The following is a 24,187-nucleotide window of genomic DNA, read 5'->3' as shown; positions in this document are numbered from 1 at the left end:
GTAGTCAGGGCTGTAAGAGGATCCGCTCCTATAAAAGTGCATCAAAAGTTGGTTGGATGTCTATTTCTCCAATTAAATATTCTTCTTTTTACGAGCCAGTTATAGTAGGATTAGTAGTTACTTTTTTCATAACTAAGAATGTCATGAAATCGGATTCAATTTTGAATAGTTTGACAGTGTGGTTAATTTAGAGGAGCAATTCGAAAATACTATAACTTGAAGCAATATCTCAGCGACAATTAGTTCGGGACTTAAAATTTAAGCTAAGCGGCTTATTATTTTGTTTAAAGCTTGATGGGGGTATTAGTGTTTTTATATTCAAAGAGGGTCGACTCTTTTCGAACTCATGTTTAGCCTTCAAACTCTTAAATAATAATAATAATAATAATAATAAATTTCTTCTTCAAGTTCTAATCTAGAAATCAAAGTCATATCTAGATCCCATGCTACTCAATAAATGCCACAAAACAAAACAAACTAATAACAAGAATATATATATATATATATAGTGGGCCAGATCCCTAATAAATGTTGATATTGGTCTATATGAAATGAAATGTAACTAGAACCTATTGATAAAATTAGCTTATATATATAAGGAGTACTCCTATATATGTCTAGACCTAAATAGATCGACCCGCATTAATAGTTAACTTGCTTTGTGATTTGATATATGTCGTGTCATTTGTTAACATACTGTACATAATATATCTCTTATAATGTTATTAGAAAAATAGGCACGCGTTCAGCATGCATGTCCAGGAAAACTGGTAGTCAATATGTATGACTTAAGAAATACTAAGCCTATCAAAAGCTAGGTACTTCGTACGTGTCAGAAGCTCATAAGAAATCAAACAATCCCTCACATGCATATATATATATATACATATAGTACCTCATGACATGCATGTGCATAAATGGCCCACCATCTGATACAATTATATGAAGGTGTGAGGAGAAGCAGCAGCAGATCTGGGACCAATTCGAGCAGTACTAGCAAACTTAACCTGCAAAACGATACGAAGCCATAATGGTTATATAATGAGATGGAAAAAGAGTAATAAATTTGTATCAACTTCAGCTTTGTAATTGAGTACTCCATTTCGGTCGTCATCCTGTTGACATCCAATTGCCGATACCTTAAGGTGGTAATGTAAAATTGCAAGAGAGAGAGAGAGAGAGAGAGAGAGAGAGAGAGAGAGAGAGAGAGAGAGAGAGAGAGAGAGAGGACACCGACGTGGTTGATTCGAATGCCGTGAAGCTATGAATAGCTGGGGCTCAAGCCACGGTAACGCCGAACCACATGTCAAACTCGTGTCCAATTTTCAAACCGCACGTTTCTTCGATGGAGCTCTAATTCTATATTTCTATGCCACCATTGTTTCGTAACTTTGTTTATTATATATTCTCCCACACCAACTCTTTTGAACTCTAGCAGACTCATCTAAGCAAATCACATACCCTCCCCTCCTTCTCCATCTCTCTCTCTCTCTCTCTCTCTCTCTCTCTCTCTCTCTCTCTCTCTCTCTCTCTCTCTATCCCTCCCTCTCTTTCTCTAATACAAAACTTCTTGACACTTTGAGAGCTAGAAATTAATGGGAAGAGCTCCGTGTTGTGCAAAGGTGGGTTTGAAGAAAGGAAGATGGACAGCAGAAGAGGACCAGATCCTGATGAAGTACATTAATGAAAATGGTGAAGGGTCCTGGAGATCCTTGCCGAAGAATGCAGGTAAGCATATGTAGAAGTACACAATATTATTTTTCTTCCAAGTATATATATATATATATATATATAGTTATAGTTATAATTGCCATGGCTAAATAGGATCTCCTTGTTCCTTTGGCTAGGGCTCCTGAGATGTGGGAAGAGCTGCAGGCTTAGGTGGATAAATTACCTCAGAGCTGATCTCAAAAGAGGTAACATCTCCAAGGAGGAGGAAGAGCTCATTGTCAAGCTCCATGCCACTCTGGGGAACAGGTAAACTTTGGTCATATTTTAATAATAATTTTGTTATGTTTCTATTGGTGGAAGACACGTAAAATAGATCTGTAGATGTATAAAGAAGTCAGCCAGTTTTTTAACTTACTATTTTGTATTCGAACTAGTTCGAAAAAGATAAATCGTGTAATATTTTAGTCCTCGTTTTGCCCTTTTACTTTTATACGTGCATGATCGATTCTTAATTATTAGCTATAATACTTAAAAATCTTAGGTATTAAATAATGACATTCTGTGAGATAGATACCCCTAAGCCAATTTGTGCTTTAAATTATGAGATTTGCTTGAGTGGCGAAGTATGGAAGGTAATAATGGTTGCCAGTTCAACTGTATACTGTCTCATTTATAATATTTAATAGCAATGGCTTGTGGGCTAGTGTACCCCACTGGATGATGTTTGAAATATATATGTAGTTCTTAACCTAGTCACATATAAACGAGCGATATACGTGCATGCTACTTTGTCCGGTGCATGATGGGACGTCACTTGAGTGAGGTAGATCGATCAGTGAAAACCTCTGGTTAATTTTTAGCGTTTGATGTGGTCATATGAATTTATAGTCAGAGTAGAATTATTGGTACCCGTCACGTGGAAATGCTAATATTGTTGTGTATTAATTAATGCAGATGGTCCTTGATAGCCGGCCATCTTCCAGGAAGAACTGACAATGAGATCAAGAATTACTGGAACTCGCATCTGAGTCGGAAAATCGACGGCGACGGTGAGGCAACGACGGTCGACGAACACAGTGGCAAGCGGAGGAGCGGTAGATGTAGCCGGTGGACGACGAAGAAGACGAAGGAGAAGACGAAGGAGAAGACGAAGGAGAATGGAATCATTGAAAAAGAGAAGCACGATAGTATTGTTAGCCCATTAAATTCAAATTCAGTAGCACATAGCGACGAGGGGCATAGCATGGTGTTAGACCCTGAACCGACCCAAGCTAGTAGTGTTACAATTGAAGGTCCCGATTATGAGATGGTAAGTGGGCTTCTGAGCCCAAGTATAATGGACAGTGGGCTGTTGGAACTGAGCGATGATATGGAGGAGATGGAAGCCATGTTCCTGAATGGGAGTAATCAGGAGAGAGACTCTGGTGTTGCCATGAGCACAAGCGAGGAGAGAGAAGGTGGGGCCATGGTGTTAAATTGTAGTGAGGGGGAGTGTGGCCCCATGGGCCTTAAAGAAGGAAGAAGAGATGGAATAGTGGTGGGCCAAAGTGAAATAATGGGCCAGGTAGAGAGAGGTTTCCAGGTGGGCCAGCCATTGGAGTGGGACTTGGAGAGATTGGAAGCTGAGCTATTGGATGGGGCAGGGGAGACGTGGGCATGGCATGGCGAGGACCATGGGTACCAAGAAGAAGAGTCCTTTGCTAGTTGGTTTCTTTCAGATGCCCTCTGAGAGAAGGTGCTGCTTCCCATATATTAGACAGCATGTAAAAAAGAGGAGTACATTTCTCGAGTGGTTGTGTTCATTATTGTGCCAAGATTTATTGCCATCTAGTATTTTTGACGGATTCTTCCTTTTTCTATGTAATCTCTCTCTGAGTCTCTCTCTCTCTCTCTGAGGTTAATACTTATTTCCTCTCTCAGACGCATAAACACAAAAAGGTTATATGCATGCACACTGGCCATGCTCTCATTCCAGGGTTCTTCGAGCGTGCAGTTGATTATTTATTTATTTATAATTTTTTGTGTGTGTGGTTGGTTATGTTATGCTCCTAAAGCGTCATAGGTAGCTGCATGCAGGGCAAGTCATTTGAGATGACGATTATTTTACCTTCGGAAGATTCTATAGTTTAAAGTTTGTGCAGATTATAGTATTATTTTGTCCATTAGTCTTGGTATATTATTAGTTAATTAGACTACCAAAAGCTTTTTGACATGCCATTCAGTTGATCACTTGTCCACTTTCCAGTCAAAAGCTGCAATCGACTGATGCCTTCGTAATTAATTAGTAAAATTTTAAACTCAACCCTATCAAATCAAAAACTTTTCCTAAAACTCATCGCACTATACTATCCCACCAGAAAGTAATTTCTGTATTTTAAAAGTAATCTTTAATATTCTAACAGAATATTATTTAGTTAATACCTTTTTATTATAAAATAGTTAAGTTTAGTCAACGCAGGGTGTCATGAAATTTATAGGAAAAAAAACGAGTAACTAAATGACAAAATCTTTAATGATGAGACGTTAATGAAAAATTGATAAAAAAAAATATGGTGGGCATTACTTAAAATTATCCAAGAATTCTCCTTTTCACTTACTTTCATTTTATTTTATCTCCTGGTCAGATTAGGAGATAAAAGCTGTTACCAAATTAATGCTAGTATATTCCTAGTCGGAGAAGTATTACGAATAGAATGAGTATTCCTAATCAGATTAAAAGTCTACTCCTAATCTGAGTAGTATTTGTACAAAAGCTTATTCCTAATCTGACTAGTATTTGTACAAGGATAGTATGCTATAAATATCAACGAGGAGTAGTCGATCGAATTATCCATTTCCTTGTAGCCCACGAGACCATTTCAATACTGGAGTTCCTAAAACCTCGCACCTGCGAATCCGGGCTTGTCATACTTTCCGAAATATTCTCCCAGCCTCAACTATATAATCTTCCACCCTTTTCTCACCTCCACTAAGGGGAACTCTAAATCTCTCTCTTTCTCTCTCTTTCAATCTCTTCTTTCCTCCAACCCCTGCAATGGGGAAACGAGAGAAAGGAGGGAAAGATGGTGGGAAGGACAACGCCCCGACGCCCAAGAAACGCTCCAAGTTGGGCCTCATGGGCTTGATCTTACGGCGGCGGAAGCCCAAGAAGGTGGCGCCTGCGGAGGCCGACAAGGCGGTAGCTCGTCCCGGGAGCAAGAGCATATGGCGCGCGTTCGTGACGGCCATCCGTCCCCTCCACCACCACCACCACCACCAACTGGCCCCGGCTACGTCGAAACCGACGGCCCTCGTCAAGGACGAGTCATTCTACGAGGTGGCTCCTGGGCCGCCGTCTCCTGGGCACTCGTCCGCCGATAGCATGAGTAGTCACGCGTCGTCCACCGATAGCATGAGCAGGTACATGTCGGCGGAGGACCTTTCGCTTGGTAGCATCACTGACAGCGAGGAGGAAGGCAGAGGAGGGGACGAAGAGATCAACTCGAAGGCCGACGAGTTCATCGCCAAGTTCTACGAGCAGATAAGGTTGGAAAAGCTGGCTTGTGACGACGAGGAGATGATCGACTAAGCTGCATGAAGACGTGAGGTTGAGAATTGGGATGTTTCTTTTTCATATCTACGATTATCAGCATCAGTGCATGCTTACACGCATGCACGGGAGTTCCTACTGTTAGTGTCTTTTTGGTTGCATGTTGTTCTATTCATTTTAAGGTGTCCTTGTTGTTTTTATTTTTGACGAATAAATGATTAGATTAGACATCATAGAGATAAAGATGTGAGAATATTAAATTGTGTTCTAGTTCATCAAATCCTAAAACAAGACATAAGATGAGAATATTACTGACAATTTCGAATGAATACTTTGATCAGAGATTCAGATGGTATTCAACTTAGATATGAAGAGTAGTTCTCAGTAACATGGAACGACGTGCAATACTTTAATCCTGTGCATCATTCTTTAGCCTTTGAACTGCCACTCTCTGCGACACATAGGGCAATGGGGTGTAGGGGTCTGTGAGTTTACCCACTTCAATATGCAATGAAGATGGAAAGAATGGTTACAGGCGCCCCAAATCAGCGGGCAATCGTCGCCAGGGAATTTGCAGTCAGGGCAGCAACCATCGAATGCCATTCTGCAGATCCCGCATGTTTCGTCCTGCGCATCCCATGTCCATGAAGCCACAGCATGCCACTGTAGTATCTTGACCTTCATTGTGTTGCCTGCAAACTAAATAGAGATACTCAGACTCAGTTCAGTACCATGATAGCGTCAATTGATTCAAGATGCATAAATAAAATACAAGGTATTTCGTGCAATTAATTTAGATCCTATGATAGTTGTAATAAGCTGAATGATGGAAAGACAGAGTTCAGTATTAGCCGATGTTGAGGAAAACATTAATCATTAACCAACAAAGTCAACTCATGTAAATGGGATTTCAACATCACAACCCCTTTCAGAAATCTGACCCAACAGACACTCTTTTCTAAATTCAACACAATCAGACTGCGGACAAAAGATCCCTAACACAAAACATTGACCTTTTTCTGTTAGATCGCACTTGTGCCTTTTAAATCAACAATATATTTTCTTCCTCTATTTTACTCTTTTCACCTGTTCTACCGTGCTGCCCCTACTTGACCAGAAGACCCTACACCCCCATGTTGTTCCTGTAATCCCAGAATACCTATATGGACACCTTTCCATTCAATTTTTGTGATCAAAGAAGTCCCAGAAATAGTACAGAAGAATTGCAATCAAGTGTTTTAAATCTTATCAGACCATGGTGGCTTAAAAGTTAGAACTAGCTGGTCTTTGCATAATCCAACTAGAAGCCAATGCAGTCACATTATATGAACAATATTTTGAGGCCGCGAGGAAAAGCTTTGAGTATCTACCGCAACAAGTCACCTCATACTCAACTTATTTCCTCTACAAGTTTTCCTCTTCTTATTAACTGGTGTCAAAAAATTATTGCTTTGAGCATCAAGAGGAATATGATAGCTATTAAAAAAGACAGGGTATAATATTAGCACAAAAATGCCTAAGCCCTCTCTTAGGGAGTTTGGAATGCAATACTAACCTTCCGAATCTCCATTGTATTAGTTGCTACATCTGATAGCAATTGTTAAGCGCCTCTAGGATCTAAAATCAAGCACCAGATATGTCAATCTCATCAAGATTTTAACATCTAAGTTTCATCCACTTCGTTCCTAATTTCTTGCGGAGATCAAGTGCCTGTGAGTGTTCATTACTGTGATTCTCTCTTTTGGTCACAGCAAATTCCCCTCACAAATATATGAACCTCTTTAGATAGGAAATCTGTTGGAGGAACTCCAACTCAACCTTATAAAACTCATCACTCCTAGTAGGAATTACCAACCATGAAGCTATTCCACCCTAATCAGAGAATAAATGGCCTATAAAACACAAGTAAATTTCTCACCAGTTCAGATTTCAAAAGGAAAAAAGAAAAATATCCAATCCTTAATCAATCAGCCGAAAGAAGGAAGGAAAACTGATACAAATCAATAAAGATCGCTGCTTTCAGATAATATTACCGTTCCATCGCTAACCTAAGTTGATGAAGAAGGAAAAGGCACTTACTATTCCTCGACCACGCTCTCCTCCAGTCTCCAGACCCAGAGAGAGAGAGAGAGAGAGAGAGAAGGATTCAAAACAGAGGTAGGGTTTTAAAATAGAACGATTTATAAGCCGGCCCAATCCGGAATACATGGGCCGGCCCCGTTTCTCATGAAATAATCTTAACTTTAAAGGAAAATTAAATTAAATTCTAAGCTAAGCCTTCATCGATCAATATGTTGGCCTTCTAGAATATGTGGAAAGGTTAGAGAAGGGAAAATTATGACACCAAAAGGAAAAAAAAAATAAATTACAAGTTGATTTTTATTTCTCTGAATTTTCAGTCATCTTCAGTTCACTAATAGAGAGAGGACAAGTGGACAGTAATCTCGTGGGAGTCATGACTCCAGATAGCTCCAATGCGATTCCAAATGCCATGGTAGAATAAGACTCAGAATATAACCAAAAAATGGTGAGAATCCAATGAATACACTATTCATATTTCCAACTCCTTGGGTGATGCTCATTTCATTAGGATAGTCTATCTATCAGATCTCCAAAAATAAAATGTAAAAACTTCGAAAGTAATAAGAAAAATCCAAATTATTATGCACGATTCCAAGCGTACACTTTTGAATTAGAACAAGCATATATTCATAATATGACTCCCCAAGTATACCATATTGGGAACATCAGCAAACCACCTCCCCAAATTACATAAACACCCCTCCCTCCCTCCCTCCCTCTCTCTCTCTTCCTCTTCTTTTTACCATCCATGGATGATCTCGGAGCACTTGACCTTGATCCATCGAAATCCCTTCTTTAGCGACGACTTCACCTTCCCTTCCACCGAGTACACCTTATAGCTCGCCACCCTCCTCCGCCGCTTCATCTCCGGGTCGCTGAAGCACCACGCCCCCGACGCGCCGGCGCTTCGGCGACGCGGAGGGTACTGCGGCTCCGGCGACCTCGGGCGGGTCGTCACGTACATCTGGTTCGCGCTGAAGACGTTGCCCTTCACGATCTCCAGCTTCCGGTCGCCGCCAGAGTAGGAGCGGAACTCATTCCGGTAGCCGCGGTCGTAGTCGTCTCCTCCGGCGCGGGGGCCGCTGTGGTGGCCACGGTCGAACTCGGCGTAGGAGCGGATGTCCTTCCGGTAGGTGCGGTTGATGTCCGCCATGGGAGAGAGAGAGAGAGAGAGAGAGAGAGAGAGAGAGAGAGAGAGAGAGAGAGAGAGAGAGAGGATTAGTAAGAGGTAAAGGGGGGTTGGTTGGGATTTTCTTAAACTAGGGGTAGTGTTTCCTTCTTCGAGGGAGAGGAGAGAAACGGATTTTAGCTGTCCAAGATGAATTCAACGGTTGAGAGAGAGAGAGAGAGAGAGAGAGAGAGAGAGTTTGGGCTTAGAGTTATGTGGAAAACTATGTAGGTATATAGAAATGTTTAAAAAAGTAATGTGGGGCCACCATGATTCCATGAATTGGTGAATGCAAAGGACAGTGATGGCATAGAGATGGTTGGGGAATTTATATTCCTAGAATTAAGTACCTTCAACCCAAGAATAAATTAAGGAAAATGATAGTCTCTTAATATTGACTACCATAATCTCATATGATCAGGTTATAATAAAATAAAAGCTATATATTACATACTTTTTTCTACATAGAAGCTATACCGGTATAAGTTTTATTATATATACTTAAAAATTAAGTATAGCTAAACTAATTTGAAGTCATTTTACAACCAAAAGCCACCTAAATCTATAAGCTCATCATTATAAACTAAATAAAGAGGATTAGCTCTCTCCAACATATAAATTAAACAATAAGACCAACCCTCTAGGGAAAAAATAAATAATCAAATCGTTCAAATATAAATAAAAACCGTATCGCAAATAAAGAATCTAAACCTTTGTCTGACATAAATCAATTACTAGACTTAACAATGATGGCCGTTTATAACATACAGATCAACTAAAACTCACTATCCTCCTTTTGGAGCTAATTGATTTACGTGGGGTGGGGGTGGGGAGTACAGTCGTTTAACTAGTACCTCGTCATTTGATTAACAACAGAGATTATAGTGTAAGCTACAACGAGCATATGAGTAGCAGAGCACGTGCAATTCACATGTATGAAGCGCAAATTCTAACACAAACCCAATATCGATACGGGTGACGTTCACCAACAGTAATAGGCTAAGAGTTGCTTTTGGAGCAAGATGATGTTTATATAGTCTTAAGTAATTATTAAATTTGTCTAGCAGCAGCAGCTCAGTACCTATAGATCTTAAAACTACTTCCTTGGTCTCGGTGAGCATTAATATCTAGTTTGACCAGTCAAACCATACTGAATAAATCCAATTCTCTTATTGGGAATCCTTAAAGAAAACTCTAAAAATCAATTCAAAAGGAAAAAAAAAAAAGAGAGAAGGGATTGGTGAACTTATCTATTACCTGGCAGAGGTGATGAATCCACAGTAGATTCACAGCATTATTGAAATCATTAATAAGACATACCTGTCTATTTAATAAACCGATAGACCACTAACCTGGAAGTTACAGCAGAGTACGAGTCAATCAGGGAAAATGAAAACCAGGAGGTGATAATTACTCCAGAATCTATGAGAAGTCTGTACAATGCATGTATTTACATAGGGGACCTGTAGCTGGTGACATAGACTGATGATCAAGAAAATACGAACAAGCTATATAGCAGATGTATTCCAGGAGAAAAGAAAATTGACCTGGAAAATAAACTGTTCAGATGATTTCTGATCATCGCAACCAGTATTTTAATTTAAGATGCATTACGCATTAAATACGCCTTGTGTTACTCATGCGAGAAACCTGCATAACAGTTACAGCGGTATGTTACTGATCAGGAATCACATATAAAGAGATACATCTTCGCTTGCCGGTATATTTCCAGTACTTACAATGTGAGACTTCCATCCAACTTTGCTCCCTTCTCCACTAAAATGAGGATGGCCACGGACACAATGGAATATATGAACAAGAACAACAGCATCAAGAGCAGCATACTCTTTCTGCAGAAGTACAAGCAATCTCTAATAGAATCAATCACTTAAAAGACTTTTTCTTTCTTTCCCTTAAAAATTCAGTTGTTATATATAGCTAAGACATTAGTAGCTATTTTGTAATCTCACATTATGGGGAACAACAGCAGAGACAAAGAAAAGAACCTGATTCTGACTTAAAGGTCGTTGCTCCCAGTTACTGTTCCGCCTAGTCTTGTTCAAACCAGCTCCTAATATTTTCTGGTCAACAACAACGACAAGATAAAAGAATGGTGCATAAGGCAAGTGAGCCATACTACATAACAAGAGTACTATCCCAATGTTCATCAAAGTACCTTGGCCAACCCAGACAAACCACCACTAGGCTCCTTGAACAGTTTTTGAATGTCAAGAAGCATTTGATAGGAGCTGAAACATTCCAAGTCCCCATAAGAGTGCGAGAGTTGATGAAGATCACATTGCAAGTTATAGCCTATAGGTTGCATAAAGTGGGAAAAAGAAATAAATAACGCTTTTGCCCTTGAAAAAAGTAGTTTATGGAGTCTTTCTGATTCTAATGTATACCAAGCTTCAGAATTTTAGAAGAGCACAATATGCGCCTAAAGCAACTGTCCAATGCTTTGGGCTCATCCTCATATAATCTTATCAAATCAAAGATGAATGCTTTCTTCTCTGAAGCAATTTGCATGATGGATACCTGATAAAATAGTTGGTTAAGATCAGTTGATGAACTTCAACAAGTAATACAGACAGAACAAGAGAAGGCAAAAATATAGGACCCAGTTCTATGGAAAAAAGAATACAGTTAAGATGGCCAGTCTTGCATATATACAAGAATGACAGGTGTGAATCTTGAAATCTTGCGGACTTTAATACTTGGATTATTATTTGTTATCTTGATCATATTTAATTGGTTACTACTTACTAAAGAACCATGGGGACACAAATCAACCTAAATAACATATAATTCTACATTAGTGTTCTTAATTCTAACACAAGCCATATTTTATCAGGTGACCTATGACAATCTCATCTTGCTATGCTCACTAGACATATCAAATGTTGCATGAATGGATTGAAGTTTCAACCGAAGCTGGGATTGGCCATACGTAAAACCAACTTTTTAAATGGTTTCAGGCTGGAATCAATCTTATTGGGCCTTTCGGACCCATTTCGGCTGAAATGGGTTGGATGCAAACTGGAAACCAACCCAGTTAATTAAAACTTTTCCTTTTCCTCTCTCTCACGCTCTCATCTCTTCTCAAATCTCTATCTCTCTACCTCTCCCTCGATCTCTCGATGCATCCTCTCAATCCTACAGCAACAAGCCACACCGAGTAGTTTCCCAACAATGTCAAACTCTGATGAGTAGTTCTCTGGCAAGGTGAGGAGTTTTTTCTTTGGTTAGGGTTTTCACTTTTTTTTTCTTCTCTACCCTCCCCTCTCCCTCTCTCACCTTGTTGCAGCAGCAAAGAGAGGGCCATTGCATAGTGGGGAAGGCTGTTATTGCAGTAAGGAGAAAGGAAGAGAGAGAGGGAGGAGAAAGAGGGGGTGGGGAGGGAAAGAGGGGAAGATAGAAAAAGAGAAAACCTTATCCTTGTTGTTGCTGCCGCAACAGAGAGAGAGAGAGACAAAGAAAGAGGGAGAGAGGGAGAGAGGGAGAGAGAATTTTCCTGTTTTATTTGTCACTTTTTCCTGAATTGTTAGATTTTTTTGTATTTTACATCAATTAAAAAATATCTTATAATAAAAAATTACTCCGATCAAAATGACCGGCCAATATTTGCCAATATATCATTTTCCAGGTGGCCGATCCCAATCTCAAAAACCAATGTTTGGGACCTTGGTTACATATGACCACAAGAACCCATATTTTATTAGGTAGAGCCGTCTAATATTAGGTATCCTTTGACAAATCCCATCTGCAATGCCGATTATAGAATTGACATTACATGCAGCAGTATATTCCCACAATAAACTGCAGAAACAATAACACATTCATTTATCTTTCACTATCACCTCCTGACTTTGACATATGGGCTCCATATTTCTAGAGAAGCAAAGAATGAAAAGGATGACTACCAAGACAAATGGGCCACTTCTATTTCTTCTGTATCATACTAGGCATCTAAAGGTTAACTCATAGGAAAGCTGTTGATTAGTAACAGAGAAACTTGGTGGTGGAAAAGAACTCCACCCAAACAGGATCAAGCATCAAGCACATTTTAGACTTTAGAGAATCCAAGAACTAAAAATACAGTAGTAAAGGATAATTACTACCAAAGGAGACCATGCTGTTACTGATATTGCATCACCCACAGTTCTCATTATAAAAGGATGACAAACAAGATACGCATTTCAGAAGAGAAAAAGAAAAAGAAATATAAGGACCTGCTATAGATATCAATTTACAATGATGACCCCATACCTTGCTTGGCTGGCTGCCTTTTTCATAGTTTGGTTTCCATTCACAATCAATGCCAACAATTTTACATCCCTCAATATATTTTGTAGCAGTTAGTAATCCATGAATCTCATCAACCCATATAATGTCCTCCAGAACCAATTTCTTTGTATCCAAGTAGTCAGTGCCCGAACAAACTTCTTCAGGCACTACATTATACAAAAAATGATTAAACAGCATGGAAGCATTAAAAAAAACAAATTATTAATAATCTGACAGAATTCAAAGAAATGATGCCAATAATAATAACAGGGATTATTATTACGCATCATTTGCAGTGCTAAGATAGAGAGGACCAAACGACCAAGAATAATAATGGGAAATCTCAAATCCTGGTAAGTTAAATTTAGCATACATAAGTTGTTCTATTCTGACAAGGACTAAGAGAATATATAAGATATGCAAAAGATCTACATATTCATCTCTACATGTATGGTGCTGGTTTCATATCTGAAGAGATAATTCTGTATTCTTATTCTTTATATTCCTCCGACATTCAGGATGTCCAATCATGTCCAAGGGTGCAACTCTCTGTTTCCCACTCATTCTTACTCTTACTCTAAGTGCTCCTTTGGAGGTTTCCTTGAGGAAAACGGCCTTTTTGTAACCCAAATCTGTCTTCTTCGGTGCGTCTACTGTAAAAATATTTTTCTCCAAAGAAGATAAATGTGCCATAAATTTCAATATAATTTATAATTCAGTGCCTCCCTATAATCCATGTTTCAATTTTTCCAATTCTAGTACCGATACTTTGAACTTTTATCACTTTATGACTTGTCAGTACAAATGTTTGCACATAAATGTGCAGGAACTGCTGCCAGATGATGAGGTTCAAAGATTGCAAACTTCCATGAACTGCAATCTGCATGATCTCTGATATTACACACACACACACACGCACACACACACACACCCAACTATATATGTATCATATACAAGTAAATGATATAGTTGCATCAAAACTTGAGTATAGTCTTTCATTCCTTACTTGTTCTATCTGCAGTATAATGCACCATTCTCAATTTATTATTTCACCTAATAATTTTGGCCTAATGCGAATATTGTGAACAATAGACAAATGAAAAGATCCAGTTATCTCAAATATATCTTATGTGGAAAAGTAATGTTCAGAGCAATAAAGTAGAGCTGAGCTTGTAATCGGCAAACAAATTTAAGTATATTAAGAAGACAAATAATATCACTAAGATGCACTCATTATGATCTTATAAATTCCAAGAGATAGATTATGCATACCCAAGGAATTGACAAATCCTTCTAGGGAGTAACGCTGGCAAAGCTCATCAACTTTCTCCATGTAACCAGCCTCCATAGCCAGATATACCTACAATAGCATGAGCACAGGAGCAAATCTTAAACAGTATCTTAAATGGATTTAAAAAATAGGACTAGAATTATTTCACATAGTTATCTGTTAATGCTTCTTGGAGAGAAGTTGCAGAGACACAATATTATAGTGTCCAACAAGGTTAGTTAAAATATACTAGATACATCAACTATAATATAATTTGTAAAAGAGTTAAGTGCAGTAGAGAATAATAACAGAATTATATTTTACTAACAAGGTTTTTCAAGTAGGGTACAACAAGGAAGGAAGAATACATTTGAACAGGATGACAGTGAGAATCATAATAAATGTTCGAAATAAATGCATAGCTCTCAATATTGAAGATGAAGAATCCTATAATTCCTAGGTTTCTGGTATTGATAGAATCCCTTCCAAATGTTTCTAATTCTTATGCCAAGTTGGTATTGATAGAATCCCTTCCAAAAGTTTCTAATTCTAATGCCAAGTGCTGCTCTTGCCTCCATTCTTCTCAGATCATGACAAGCAACGCATGTTGACTTCATTCTTTTTCTAATGTTCCTATACTCTTTTCCCATTTTCTTCATTTCTTTTTAAATCCTACTGGAGGCCTTTCTATTTATTTCTTTTACTTACCTCAAAAAATGCATGATAGCCCCACAATTTCAGATGCATTCATCAAAAGTGCAAGTAAGATGATTGCTTGACATTCTATACAAGCATAGAAATAACATATACAGTTGCAAGCTGCAACGTGTACAAACATGGACATGTCTCATAGCAGAGCAATATTTTACCAGGTACTCTAGAAGTTTTTTGTCCTTTTTGGTCCTAAGTTCTGCAATGTCCCAACATCCTTTTTCTGCCAGTTTCTTCAGTAAGCTGCAAAAAGGATCGAATACCTTTTATCAATTACTTGTAAATGGAAAAGAAGTATGTATTAAATTATTGTGCTAGATCCAACTGACCATACCTTTCTTTGTACAAATGATTTACGTCTGGAAATTCCTGCATAAGATTGTTTCCTTTGACCAGCTCATAAGCATCCTTTAGCATTTTAATGTCCAGATATTTCTGGACAAGTGAACATGTCATAGGTTTTCCCATGAAAGTAGCCCACTTCTCTGCTGCTTTGAATTCACTACTTTCTATCAACTTTACTAGAAAAGACTCTCCAGACAAGTGGATGGAAAATCGTTCTAACAGGGTTACAGCAGTCATATATGACTGCGACTCAATAAAGCCATAAATGCAGTGTTCCATATATGACTTTGTTTTGTCTATATCTCCATCATTCAACTCTGAACCGCATATTTTGTATGCAATATCTTTCAACTCAATATCAAATGTCTCCAACAACTTTATAAGTATGCGCTCCTCATGTATAACAGAAGAAGCAAGAATATCAAGAACCAAGCGCGCAGCAAGTTGCTTTGCATCAGAAAAATCCTTTTGGACAGATTCTAGAGCTTTAAAATGCCGTAAACAGGATATAAGCATGTGACTGAACCCTTCAGCATATGTTTGCCCCAATAATGGAATGACGTAAAGGCATCGGACGACAAAAGTGAATGGACCAGGCAGGGGTGCATTATGCAGAGCTCTTAAGACATGCTGCTGAAGTATTCTGAACTTGCGAGTTGCTTTATGAGTACCTGCAAAATTACATACAAGTGTGAATTATATATTTTTCCGCATTATAAACAGATAATCAAATTTGACACCCAACAGAGAATACAAAAACCAATAGATCTTGACTTCAGGCATCGAAACAGGTAGGATTCACTTGAATTGGATGTGGTTAAAAGATAGTTCACGCCCTAAAACCTGACTTTGTGCTCTATTCTGACAATAGTATATATTCAAATTCTGAGCTCTCTCTTGATCCAGAATAAATTGTGAAATTTTCAGGAGAAGGAAACTTAAGGCACGCAACTGACAAGCTTGTGTGCTTGAGTTTGTCTGAAAAGGCAAGATATGAACCTAACTGACAGGCCTGCAGGACATGTCAAAACAAAGCACAGCATGGTCCGACCAATTAAATTTACACATTATCAGTGTATAACCTCGATGGCTGATAGGCAGACAAATATATGCACATAGGGAAGCATTACATGTATGGAATTCTTCTTCTTTTTCACCCCCCACTCATGTTTGATTTGATAATGTAAAAGAACCAAATTGAAAAAGATATGACCTGGAAAAGCACATGTGCTCATCAAATGCAGTCTGACTTTGATTATAATTTAAATGATCCCCTTCAATATACTGAACTTCATCTTAGCATTTATAGAATTATCGATATTTTCCTTCACAAGATTAAACTAACAAGAACTTACCATATATGTAACATTCCTTTAAGAGAAAAATAAATGTTGCTGGTGATATGTGTGACAAATCTGAAAAAGCATGCAAACAGATGGCTCCCTTATCATATTTATATTCCACATTTTCAGCACCACCCTGAGTTCCTTTCCAATGACATCCCATGATTTAAATCAAGTGTGTTCAGCCTACAAAAGGAGAGAAATAGAAAAAATATAAGCAACTCAATGGTAATATTTAAACATCCAATAAGAACTAAGAAGCTATAATTACGTAATCTGGGCCTTTAATGCAGCTTAACTAAATCAATCGCGGCTTCCTGTAACCCAAAATCTGTTTTAACCATGACAGAATCTTCATCGTGAGAACTATTTCAGTCTGAAGAAAATTCTGGAGATATTTCAGAAATTGCAAGACAAAGCCTCCATATTCCACATGTTCACAATCACTTCTTATGGAATGCCATATTTGTTGATGCCCACGACCAAATATCACAACTTCTCTTAGTTATATAAGGACCAAAACAGTAACTTATTTTTTCTGGAGTTAGATTCTAAAAATATGCATGAGAATTGACCGCACGACTCTGCTTGCACAAAGACTGAAGAAAAGGAAAAGTTTACTAACTTGCGATTAGAGTTTTCAAGTGTGAAAATAGACCTTTCGAGAAATCTGAACAACAACTTCTTTCGCAGCAATATAGGGTCATAATTTACCTCAATACTCCCAACCAGAAGCTAAGACTTCATTCATCTATCATCCTCACTCCACATCATACAAGTAGCGAGCAAATACTCACTTCAAAGCCTCAAACGAATCCAAATCTAACAAAAGAAACAACGCATTGATCGAATATTCCATTCCTAACTTGCGAAAGAATCCGAATACCGTCGAGAACTACGATGGATCGTCGAGGAATCTTACCAAGGGGAGGGGGGCAGAAACCCTAAACCTGTTCCTTTCGAATCCGACGGTTTTGGCCCACCGGATCTTTGCTTGCCATAAACGGAAAAGAAAGGAGGAGCACTTGGGACTAGCCTTCGCTGAGACGCACCTTTTTGGAGACCTCCGCAACTGTGAATCGGCTTTTGTCTCTTCTCGTCTCTATATTTTCTTTTATCGGAAGTCGTGTATTAGTGGAGGCTTTCGTACAAGGCGTTGCTGCTATATGCTATAGGCGCAGAGGCTCTCTCATCCATCAATCTACCTCCTTGTTTTATGGACAAATACGTGTTTCAAATTTATCCAAAAGTTTGTAAGCACAAGCCCAAGACCAAGCCCAAGCCCAAGACCAAGACCAAGCCCAAGACCAAGCCCAAGACCAAGCCCAAACCCAAGCCCAACTCACTTAACACTATCTCTTAACCCGTCCCCTAGAGACTGAACTGCCTGTTCCGGTGTTCCCGCTGATCCTCCTAGGGCTCCCTCTAACCTGCGCCGCGTGGGCAGTCGATTTCGTTAGCCCCTCCCGCGCATGACAGCGCCGCCCCAAAGTTGTGCGCCGCTACTCAAGAGGGAAAGGCGAGACGATAGTCCTGTGATCCAACGGCCAGTTGCGCGTGTGCGCTCGATTGTCCTGTGAATCCTCACGGCGCACGATAGATCGATACCTCGAACATATTCTCCTCTCTCCGTCGCCATGGATGAGCTCGTCTTCTCTCCCGATTACTTAATCATTTTGGAGCGAAACCTTTGGACCTGAATAGTTGTTAGGTTTTGTTATTCTTTTATCGAGATTTAAATGTCAGGCTCATCAAAGAATTAGGAGATGAAGGGGGAAATGGAGAACCCTTCACGTCCCGCAATCCAAAGAGACCCCTATGAGGTGTTGGGGATTTCTAGGTTCGCTTCAAACATTGAGATCAAGCTCGCTTACAGGAAGTTAGCTCTCAGGTAATTTCACAGAAATGCACAATTTTTTTCTTTCGAAATGGTTCCTTTACGTATTCTTTTTGACATGATCGTCAAAAAGTTGTAAGATAAGTATAAGAGAAGGATTCAAATTACTCCTTGATATCTAACAAAGGTCTTTGCCTCTTTGGTGCTTCCATAAACCCTTTTCTACTGGTAAACATAGTACAGCTGATAAATTCTTTGGCGCTATAATATATGCTTGCCACAATGTAATAAACCATGCATCTATTCCTTCCCTCTGTGTAATTTTTAGTTTACTTTTTATTGACTTCTTATCTTCTTATCGATCAATTAGGTACCATCCTGACAAAAATGTGGACAATCCTGAAGCTTCAGAAGATTTTAAAGAGGTTTCCTTTTCTTATAGTATTCTATCTGATCCAGAGAGAAGAAGACGTTACGATAATGCTTGCCTCGAGGTAAGAATATGACAGTTTCCATAAACCAAGTGCTGTGTGTTTGTTGAGAACCTATAGGAGTACATAGCTTCAGATTTATGTTGGTCAACTAAGAGTAGTAATGCAGAAAATAATAGTTTTCTAATAGAAACTATAATTGTGATCATTTCAGGAGTACAGACCTAGCATACTTATGCACAGGAAGTTGATATTTCTGTGCATATCTTAGACTCTGTTGCTGTTTAGGGAGCTGAATCCTTGGACATTAGCCATTGGTTACAATGGATATTAGTTTACTTGATTATATGAAACTAACAATTGGATAACATCATCACTTTGCAACTCTATATGCAGGAATCTAACTGGAATTGTGATCTTAAGGTCTCGTTCACTTAGGAATAAGGGCAATTCTAAAATAAGTATTTATATTTGTTATTCTCAAAATGAGCATTTATTATAAGAATAACTATTTCTTAATTTACTTATATTCTGAAATAAGGATGTAATGAATAACTTTGTTGTTATATAAAGTTGGGAAAAAATAATTATTTCTTTTATCTTATATGAAACTATAATAAATAATTTTTAATTTGATATAAAGTAGATTGTGGATAGATATCAAGGATAAATTAGTAATTGAGTTAGTGTGTGATATAAAATATAATTTTGATGAATAGTATTCGTATTTTAGAATGAGCTTATTATGATATTTAACTGTTATCCTAAAATAAAGGATTGCATTCTAGAATTTTAAAAAAAAAGTAATTTCTAAAGTGAACGGGGTTAAGAGATTCTCTTTGTTGCATTGCAATGGATCTACACATCATTATAGCCTCACGTACTAGGATACCCTTTTTCATTCTAGTGATGGACTTTTTGATATCCTCATTAGTTTCCTCATATGTATCAAGATCAAGTAAGGTTTAAATCCACTCACCTATTGAATTATAAATTGTTTTTCCTGGCAAAGTTGTAGCTCTCTCTGCCTAAATTATTTCAACAGAGTCGGCTTGATTTTTTACTCTAATATTGTAACAAAACATGAGCTTAAAGCAGGTACCTATAAACTCAAATCTATCAATTACTGAGAAAGCATCTGATAAACTTGGGCTGGTTGTAGATTCTCTAGAGACCAGCACTGATGTATCTTCTGGTGAAGATGTTGGCTCTGTTGAGGAAATGCCGGAAGAAGCAATCCTGTCAAAGCAAACTTCTGTTAAGCTTGTACCTTTCATTGGCCAAAGATTTATCTCTCAAGATGCTGCATATGAATTCTACTGCAGCTTTGCCAAGCAATGTGGTTTCTCCATTAGACGTCATCGTACCAGAGGGAAAGATGGAGTTGGTCAAGGAATTACCAGGAGGGACTTCACCTGCCATCGTGGGGGTTTTCCTCAGGCAAAGCAATCAGATGATCACAAGCAACAGAGGAATCGAAGATCGTCTCGTTGTGGTTGCCAGGCATACATGAGAATAGTAAGGAGGACTGACTTTGATGTCACTGAATGGCGTGTCAGTGGCTTTAGCAATGTCCACAATCATGAACTTCTTAAATCCAATCAAATTCATAGCCTCCCTGCCTATTGTACTCTATCAGCAGAAGATAAGAGCCGTATTTGCATGTTTGCAAAAGCAGGAATGTCTGTGAGGCAAATGCTGAGACTAATGGAGCTCGAGAAGGGGGTAAAAGTTGGTTCTCTTCTCTTCACAGAAGTAGATGTGAGGAACTTGCTACAGTCCATTAGGAACGTGGATCGGGATAGTGATGCTATTGACCTTATTGCAATGTGCAAGAAGATCAAGGATGGAGATTCCTACTTCAAGTATGAATTTAAGATAGATGCACATAACAGGTTGGAGCGCATTGCCTGGTCATATGGTTCGTCACTTAGATTATATGGAGATTTTGGAGATGCAGTGGTTTTTGACACCACTCACCGTTTGGATGCCTTTGACATGCTGCTAGGAGTCTGGATTGGACTAGATAATCATGGTATGAGTTGTTTCTTTGGTTGTGTTCTTTTGAAGGATGAGAGTATACAATCTTTTGCATGGGCTTTGAAGGTATGAGTTTGAAGCTTTTGATTGTACTCCTGTTAAATTCATATCCTAACATTCTTTTGTTTCCAACACAGACATTTTTGGGTTTCATGAAAGGAAAGACACCGCAATCAATCTTAACTGATCAGAATATGTGGCTCAAAGAGGCAATCTCTCTTGAAATGCCAACTACAAAACATGCCTTCTGCATTTGGCATATCACTGCCAGATTCTCTGATTGGTTTTCTGTACTTCTTGGATCACAGTATGATGACTGGAAAGCTGACTTCCACAGGCTTTATCACATGGAAGTAGTGGAAGACTTTGAAGCTGAATGGAGGAAGACGGTTAATGTGTATGGACTTCATGCAAATAAGCATATCACTAGTTTATATGGATTGAGGGCTTTTTGGGCTTTACCATACTTGAGAAGTTATTTCTTTGCGGGGTTGACTTCGACTACACATTCAGAGTCCATAAGTGCTCTCATCCGAAAGGTCCTCAGTGCTCAATCTGAGCTCGATCATTTTGTGGAGCGAGTGAGTAATGCTTATTTTCATAGGTTCAATTGTACACCTCATGTACTAATCGTTGTTTTCATGCACCTTCAGGTGGCTGAGTTAATTGATTTTCGAGATCATGGTGGAGCAAAACTAAAACCAGAGAGCAAGTCACACAAAATCTGTCTCAAAACAGGTTCACCTATGGAATCCCATGCAGCTACTGTTCTTACTCCATACTCCTTTACTAAGCTTCAACAGGAGTTTTTATTAGCTCCTCAATATGCATCATTTCCAATAGAAGAGAGCAATTTTCTGGTAAGACACCACAGTCAGATGGATGGTGGGGCCAATGTAATTTGGGTTCCTGAAGAAGAGCTGGTAAGCTGCAGCTGTCATCAATTTGAGTTCTCAGGGATCCTTTGTAGGCATATTCTTCGCGTTCTCTCGACGAACAATTGCTTCCACATTCCAGATGAGTATCTACCTGTTCGATGGCATGTCAACTCACCCCCCACAAAGTGTGCAAAATCTACTCCATCTGAACATGATGAACGAGTTCAAGTATTGGAATCTATGATGTCTACTTTCATCGCAGAGTCCGTCGAGTCGGAGGGACATTTTGAGATTGCTGTAGAGCAAATCGGCACGGCGCTGTCTCGCATCAGGGAAATTCCTAGGCCCTCGAACGGTATGAATGACATTGCTTGTGGGAGCCCTTCTGAGTCTCTTGTTACACCGGAGGTAGATGATACTGGTGGCATCCCCCAGAGCTTTGCTATTGGAAATAGTCATGAATCTTTCACTTTGGGCAAGCTTAAAGAGAGGCAGCCAATAGAAAGTGTAGATATGTCGAGGAAAAGAAGGCGTTACCCTGCAACTTGTGCGCAATTTGGATATGATTCTAACGACAGCCCCTTGGAGACAAATGAAGGATTCAATGTAGTAGATGATATTGGATTTTTGTAAAAGAGTTGTATTCTGTACATTTGCAAATATGTAAACTATTTGTTAGTATTTTTCAGGTAGCATACACACCATTCATTCCCTACCGTGTCCAAATACAATATTAAATTTCTTAGTTGGAAAACTTTAAGCTCGGGTTTGTTGGGTTGGCCGAGTTCCTAAACTGACTCATCGTTTTCTCGTTTGTGGGTTTCTTGGTTAAAAATCGAGGGTTAATTAGATCATTTAGTTTTAAGGGATTTAAACTCGAGTCACAAATTAAATGGAACTCAAAAGGCCTTAAAAAAAGGAGTGAAAGAGAAAAACTAAGTATATAAAAAAGATTAGACGAAGAAGTACACAGTATAAGTTATCTACTACACCTCCAGGAACTCGAAGGTTCACTGGATCATATGCAAACTCAAAGCATAACGGGAGCCTAGGAATTAAAGGTAACACTTATACTTCGACTAACCGCGACTCAAAAGCCGATAACTACACTCACTATCCGTGGACTTATCCAGTCCTCCTTCCACTGTTCCATTGCGTTCCCAACAGCCGGACCTCAAGGTGGAATCCCATCGCGGCGGCCAAGAACTCCACCGCCTGCCTCGGCGCCAAGATCTCCACGATCCTCTTTAAGATTCTCGCCCTCACCTCGTCCGCCGACTCCATGATCCCCCTGAGCGGCCCCGCCACCGCCTCCGCAGCCTCCTCCCTCTTATCCGCCCTCTGCACCGCCACCATCACCGTCGGTGACGCGAGGTTCTCCTGGACCGTCGCCATCGCCGCCGTCAGACCCCTCTCCTCCGCCGCCGCCTCCCGCCGGAGCTCCGCCACCGCCCGCCGCTGCTCCGCCGTGAGGTCGCCAGATAGGAAGCGGAAAACGAGGGAGGGTTTCCAGCCGGATAGCCAGAGGAAGGTACGCTCGAAAGGGGTGAGCCACGGATGGTCGAGGGCGACGAGGAGGTCGCCGCCGGCGATGTGAGATTTCCGGCGGCGGTAATGGCGGTGGTGTGATACGGCGGCGGATATGAGCGGGAGGAGGAGGTCGGGACGGTCACGTGGGGCGGAGAGGAGGGAGTCGAGGATCTCGCGTGATCGGGCGATCCATTCCTCAAAGAAGGAATCCATCTGCATGGGCGATGCGGACAGAGAGGGAGAGAGAGCGAGAGGGATGTGGAGGAGGCGAGGGAGGAGTTGAAATAAGAAGGCATTCGTATGATTAATGCTTCCAAACGAAGGAATTAGCACTCAAACCGGTTCTCCAAATGGCGGTTTTTAGAGAGGGACGAGAAGGAAGCTGTCGGATACTGGGGAGTTGTCGGATAGCGGGGAATAGAGAATTTTATATTATTTTATTTATTGATCATTTAACTGGAGGCTATTAGTAAACTAGATATAGTACCTTTATATATATATATATCAATCCAACTACTGCAAGTCCCAATGAGTCAAAGGAGACGTGCATATATTGTTAATTTTATTTTAGAAGAATAAAATTATGCTCTCGTATTCTAATTTATGAATTAGTGCATCTCCCACACAAAGTATGCAGTGCTTAGAGAAAAGCAGTTACGTTGCATTTTTTAGAGGGTGGAGAAAACAAAACGAGGAGAGGAAACAAACGACATCTGTGAACACGACTGGAGTGCGGATGCATCATGCATGACGACCCATGAAGGATAGACTCTCGTATTCCGATGCCCATTACCTGGGGATAAATCATTAAATTGGTAGCTGCCTGCCAAGATACGTCGGTATTTATATTTTATACCTTGTTAAAGTGTTGAATAAGAATATTTCATATTTCAAATTGAAATGCTTCAGAATCTTACTGCTATTAGCAGAAAAAAGTACGTCGAGAGAGATCTCCAATAAAGGATTTCAAGAGATATAGGTAAAATAGACAGCTTATACGAAAACTACTTCTTGCCGTAATTATCAGAATAAATCACCAAATTAGTTCAGTTTTATTATTAAACC

The 24,187-nt window shown here is 39.4% G+C and overlaps 7 protein-coding genes across 16 annotated transcripts; 3 read left to right on the top strand and 4 right to left on the bottom strand.

Annotated features, from left to right (window-relative positions):
- Nucleotides 1–1,181: 1,181 nt before the first annotated feature.
- On the top strand, nt 1,182–3,530 carry LOC140781146 (transcription factor Y1-like). The gene is made up of 3 exons (XM_073126966.1): nt 1,182–1,728; nt 1,848–1,977; nt 2,626–3,530. Exons 1-3 carry the CDS (start codon nt 1,596–1,598, stop codon nt 3,398–3,400), a joined length of 1,038 nt encoding a protein of 345 aa, XP_072983067.1. The 5' UTR covers nt 1,182–1,595; the 3' UTR covers nt 3,401–3,530.
- A 1,130-nt stretch (nt 3,531–4,660) lies between these two features.
- On the top strand, nt 4,661–5,423 carry LOC140781191 (uncharacterized). The gene has a single exon (XM_073127043.1). The coding sequence runs from the start codon at nt 4,706–4,708 to the stop codon at nt 5,237–5,239; it is 534 nt and encodes a 177-aa protein (XP_072983144.1). The 5' UTR covers nt 4,661–4,705; the 3' UTR covers nt 5,240–5,423.
- A 12-nt stretch (nt 5,424–5,435) lies between these two features.
- On the bottom strand, nt 5,436–9,917 carry LOC140781193 (anaphase-promoting complex subunit 11). 5 transcript variants are annotated; one of them, XM_073127047.1, is made up of 2 exons: nt 9,803–9,917; nt 5,436–5,899 (listed from the first exon to the last, which is right to left on the bottom strand). In XM_073127047.1, exon 2 carries the CDS (start codon nt 5,882–5,884, stop codon nt 5,630–5,632), a length of 255 nt encoding a protein of 84 aa, XP_072983148.1. In that variant the 5' UTR covers nt 5,885–5,899; nt 9,803–9,917; the 3' UTR covers nt 5,436–5,629. The 5 variants fall into 5 exon arrangements, with proteins under 5 accessions (XP_072983148.1, XP_072983146.1, XP_072983150.1 ...); XM_073127045.1 differs by lacking the exon at nt 9,803–9,917 and adding an exon at nt 7,280–7,359; XM_073127049.1 differs by lacking the exon at nt 9,803–9,917 and adding an exon at nt 7,280–7,348 and having other exon boundaries at nt 5,436–5,892.
- LOC140781192 (uncharacterized) lies at nt 7,841–9,123 on the bottom strand. Its single transcript, XM_073127044.1, has one exon. The coding sequence runs from the start codon at nt 8,433–8,435 to the stop codon at nt 8,022–8,024; it is 414 nt and encodes a 137-aa protein (XP_072983145.1). The 5' UTR covers nt 8,436–9,123; the 3' UTR covers nt 7,841–8,021.
- On the bottom strand, nt 9,261–17,586 carry LOC140781188 (uncharacterized). 5 transcript variants are annotated; one of them, XR_012107665.1, is made up of 13 exons: nt 17,329–17,586; nt 17,121–17,228; nt 16,419–16,592; nt 15,053–15,734; nt 14,877–14,961; nt 14,010–14,097; nt 12,720–12,904; nt 10,856–10,988; nt 10,627–10,763; nt 10,457–10,531; nt 10,190–10,300; nt 9,998–10,100; nt 9,261–9,919 (listed from the first exon to the last, which is right to left on the bottom strand). XR_012107665.1 is itself a non-coding variant. In XM_073127041.1 (12 exons), exons 3-12 carry the CDS (start codon nt 16,567–16,569, stop codon nt 10,068–10,070), a joined length of 1,680 nt encoding a protein of 559 aa, XP_072983142.1. In that variant the 5' UTR covers nt 16,570–16,592; nt 17,121–17,228; nt 17,329–17,586; the 3' UTR covers nt 9,261–10,067. The 5 variants fall into 5 exon arrangements, 1 of the variants encoding a protein (XP_072983142.1); XR_012107666.1 differs by having other exon boundaries at nt 9,261–9,913; XR_012107667.1 differs by having other exon boundaries at nt 9,261–9,802.
- Nucleotides 17,587–17,795: 209 nt separating this feature from the next.
- LOC140781187 (protein FAR1-RELATED SEQUENCE 11-like) lies at nt 17,796–22,303 on the top strand. Of its 2 annotated transcripts, none has more exons than XM_073127039.1 (5): nt 17,796–18,297; nt 18,614–18,737; nt 19,773–20,780; nt 20,852–21,295; nt 21,368–22,303. In XM_073127039.1, the coding sequence occupies exons 1-5, from the start codon at nt 18,173–18,175 to the stop codon at nt 22,223–22,225; spliced, it is 2,559 nt and encodes an 852-aa protein (XP_072983140.1). In that variant the 5' UTR covers nt 17,796–18,172; the 3' UTR covers nt 22,226–22,303. The 2 variants fall into 2 exon arrangements, with proteins under 2 accessions (XP_072983140.1, XP_072983141.1); XM_073127040.1 differs by having other exon boundaries at nt 17,813–18,297; nt 19,837–20,780.
- A 414-nt stretch (nt 22,304–22,717) lies between these two features.
- LOC140781999 (protein ZW2-like) lies at nt 22,718–23,341 on the bottom strand. Its single transcript, XM_073128312.1, has one exon. It carries the CDS (start codon nt 23,339–23,341, stop codon nt 22,718–22,720), a length of 624 nt encoding a protein of 207 aa, XP_072984413.1.
- Between the last annotated feature and the right edge of the window lie 846 nt (nt 23,342–24,187).

Source organism: Typha latifolia, chromosome 2 (assembly GCF_019914945.1).
Source record: "Typha latifolia isolate L0001 chromosome 2, TyphaL0001v2, whole genome shotgun sequence".
NCBI classification, from domain to species: domain Eukaryota; kingdom Viridiplantae; phylum Streptophyta; class Magnoliopsida; order Poales; family Typhaceae; genus Typha; species Typha latifolia.
This window is presented reverse-complemented; position numbering and strand designations above follow the sequence as displayed.

Coding starts and splice junctions, on each gene's coding strand:
- LOC140781192 (XM_073127044.1), bottom strand. CDS start 8,435: ATGGCGGACATCAACCGCACCTACCGGAAGGACATCCGCTCCTACGCC.
- LOC140781999 (XM_073128312.1), bottom strand. CDS start 23,341: ATGCAGATGGATTCCTTCTTTGAGGAATGGATCGCCCGATCACGCGAG.
- LOC140781187 (XM_073127039.1), top strand. CDS start 18,173: ATGAAGGGGGAAATGGAGAACCCTTCACGTCCCGCAATCCAAAGAGAC. Junction 18,298..18,613: donor TACAGGAAGTTAGCTCTCAG/GTAATTTCACAG, acceptor TCGATCAATTAG/GTACCATCCTGACAAAAATG. Junction 20,781..20,851: donor CTTTTGCATGGGCTTTGAAG/GTATGAGTTTGA, acceptor TTTCCAACACAG/ACATTTTTGGGTTTCATGAA.
- LOC140781191 (XM_073127043.1), top strand. CDS start 4,706: ATGGGGAAACGAGAGAAAGGAGGGAAAGATGGTGGGAAGGACAACGCC.
- LOC140781188 (XM_073127041.1), bottom strand. CDS start 16,569: ATGGGATGTCATTGGAAAGGAACTCAGGGTGGTGCTGAAAATGTGGAA. Junction 14,962..15,052: donor AATCATTTGTACAAAGAAAG/GTATGGTCAGTT, acceptor TCCTTTTTGCAG/CTTACTGAAGAAACTGGCAG. Junction 12,905..14,009: donor AGGATTTGTCAATTCCTTGG/GTATGCATAATC, acceptor TGTATAATGTAG/TGCCTGAAGAAGTTTGTTCG.
- LOC140781146 (XM_073126966.1), top strand. CDS start 1,596: ATGGGAAGAGCTCCGTGTTGTGCAAAGGTGGGTTTGAAGAAAGGAAGA. Junction 1,729..1,847: donor ATCCTTGCCGAAGAATGCAG/GTAAGCATATGT, acceptor TCCTTTGGCTAG/GGCTCCTGAGATGTGGGAAG. Junction 1,978..2,625: donor CATGCCACTCTGGGGAACAG/GTAAACTTTGGT, acceptor TAATTAATGCAG/ATGGTCCTTGATAGCCGGCC.
- LOC140781193 (XM_073127047.1), bottom strand. CDS start 5,884: ATGAAGGTCAAGATACTACAGTGGCATGCTGTGGCTTCATGGACATGG.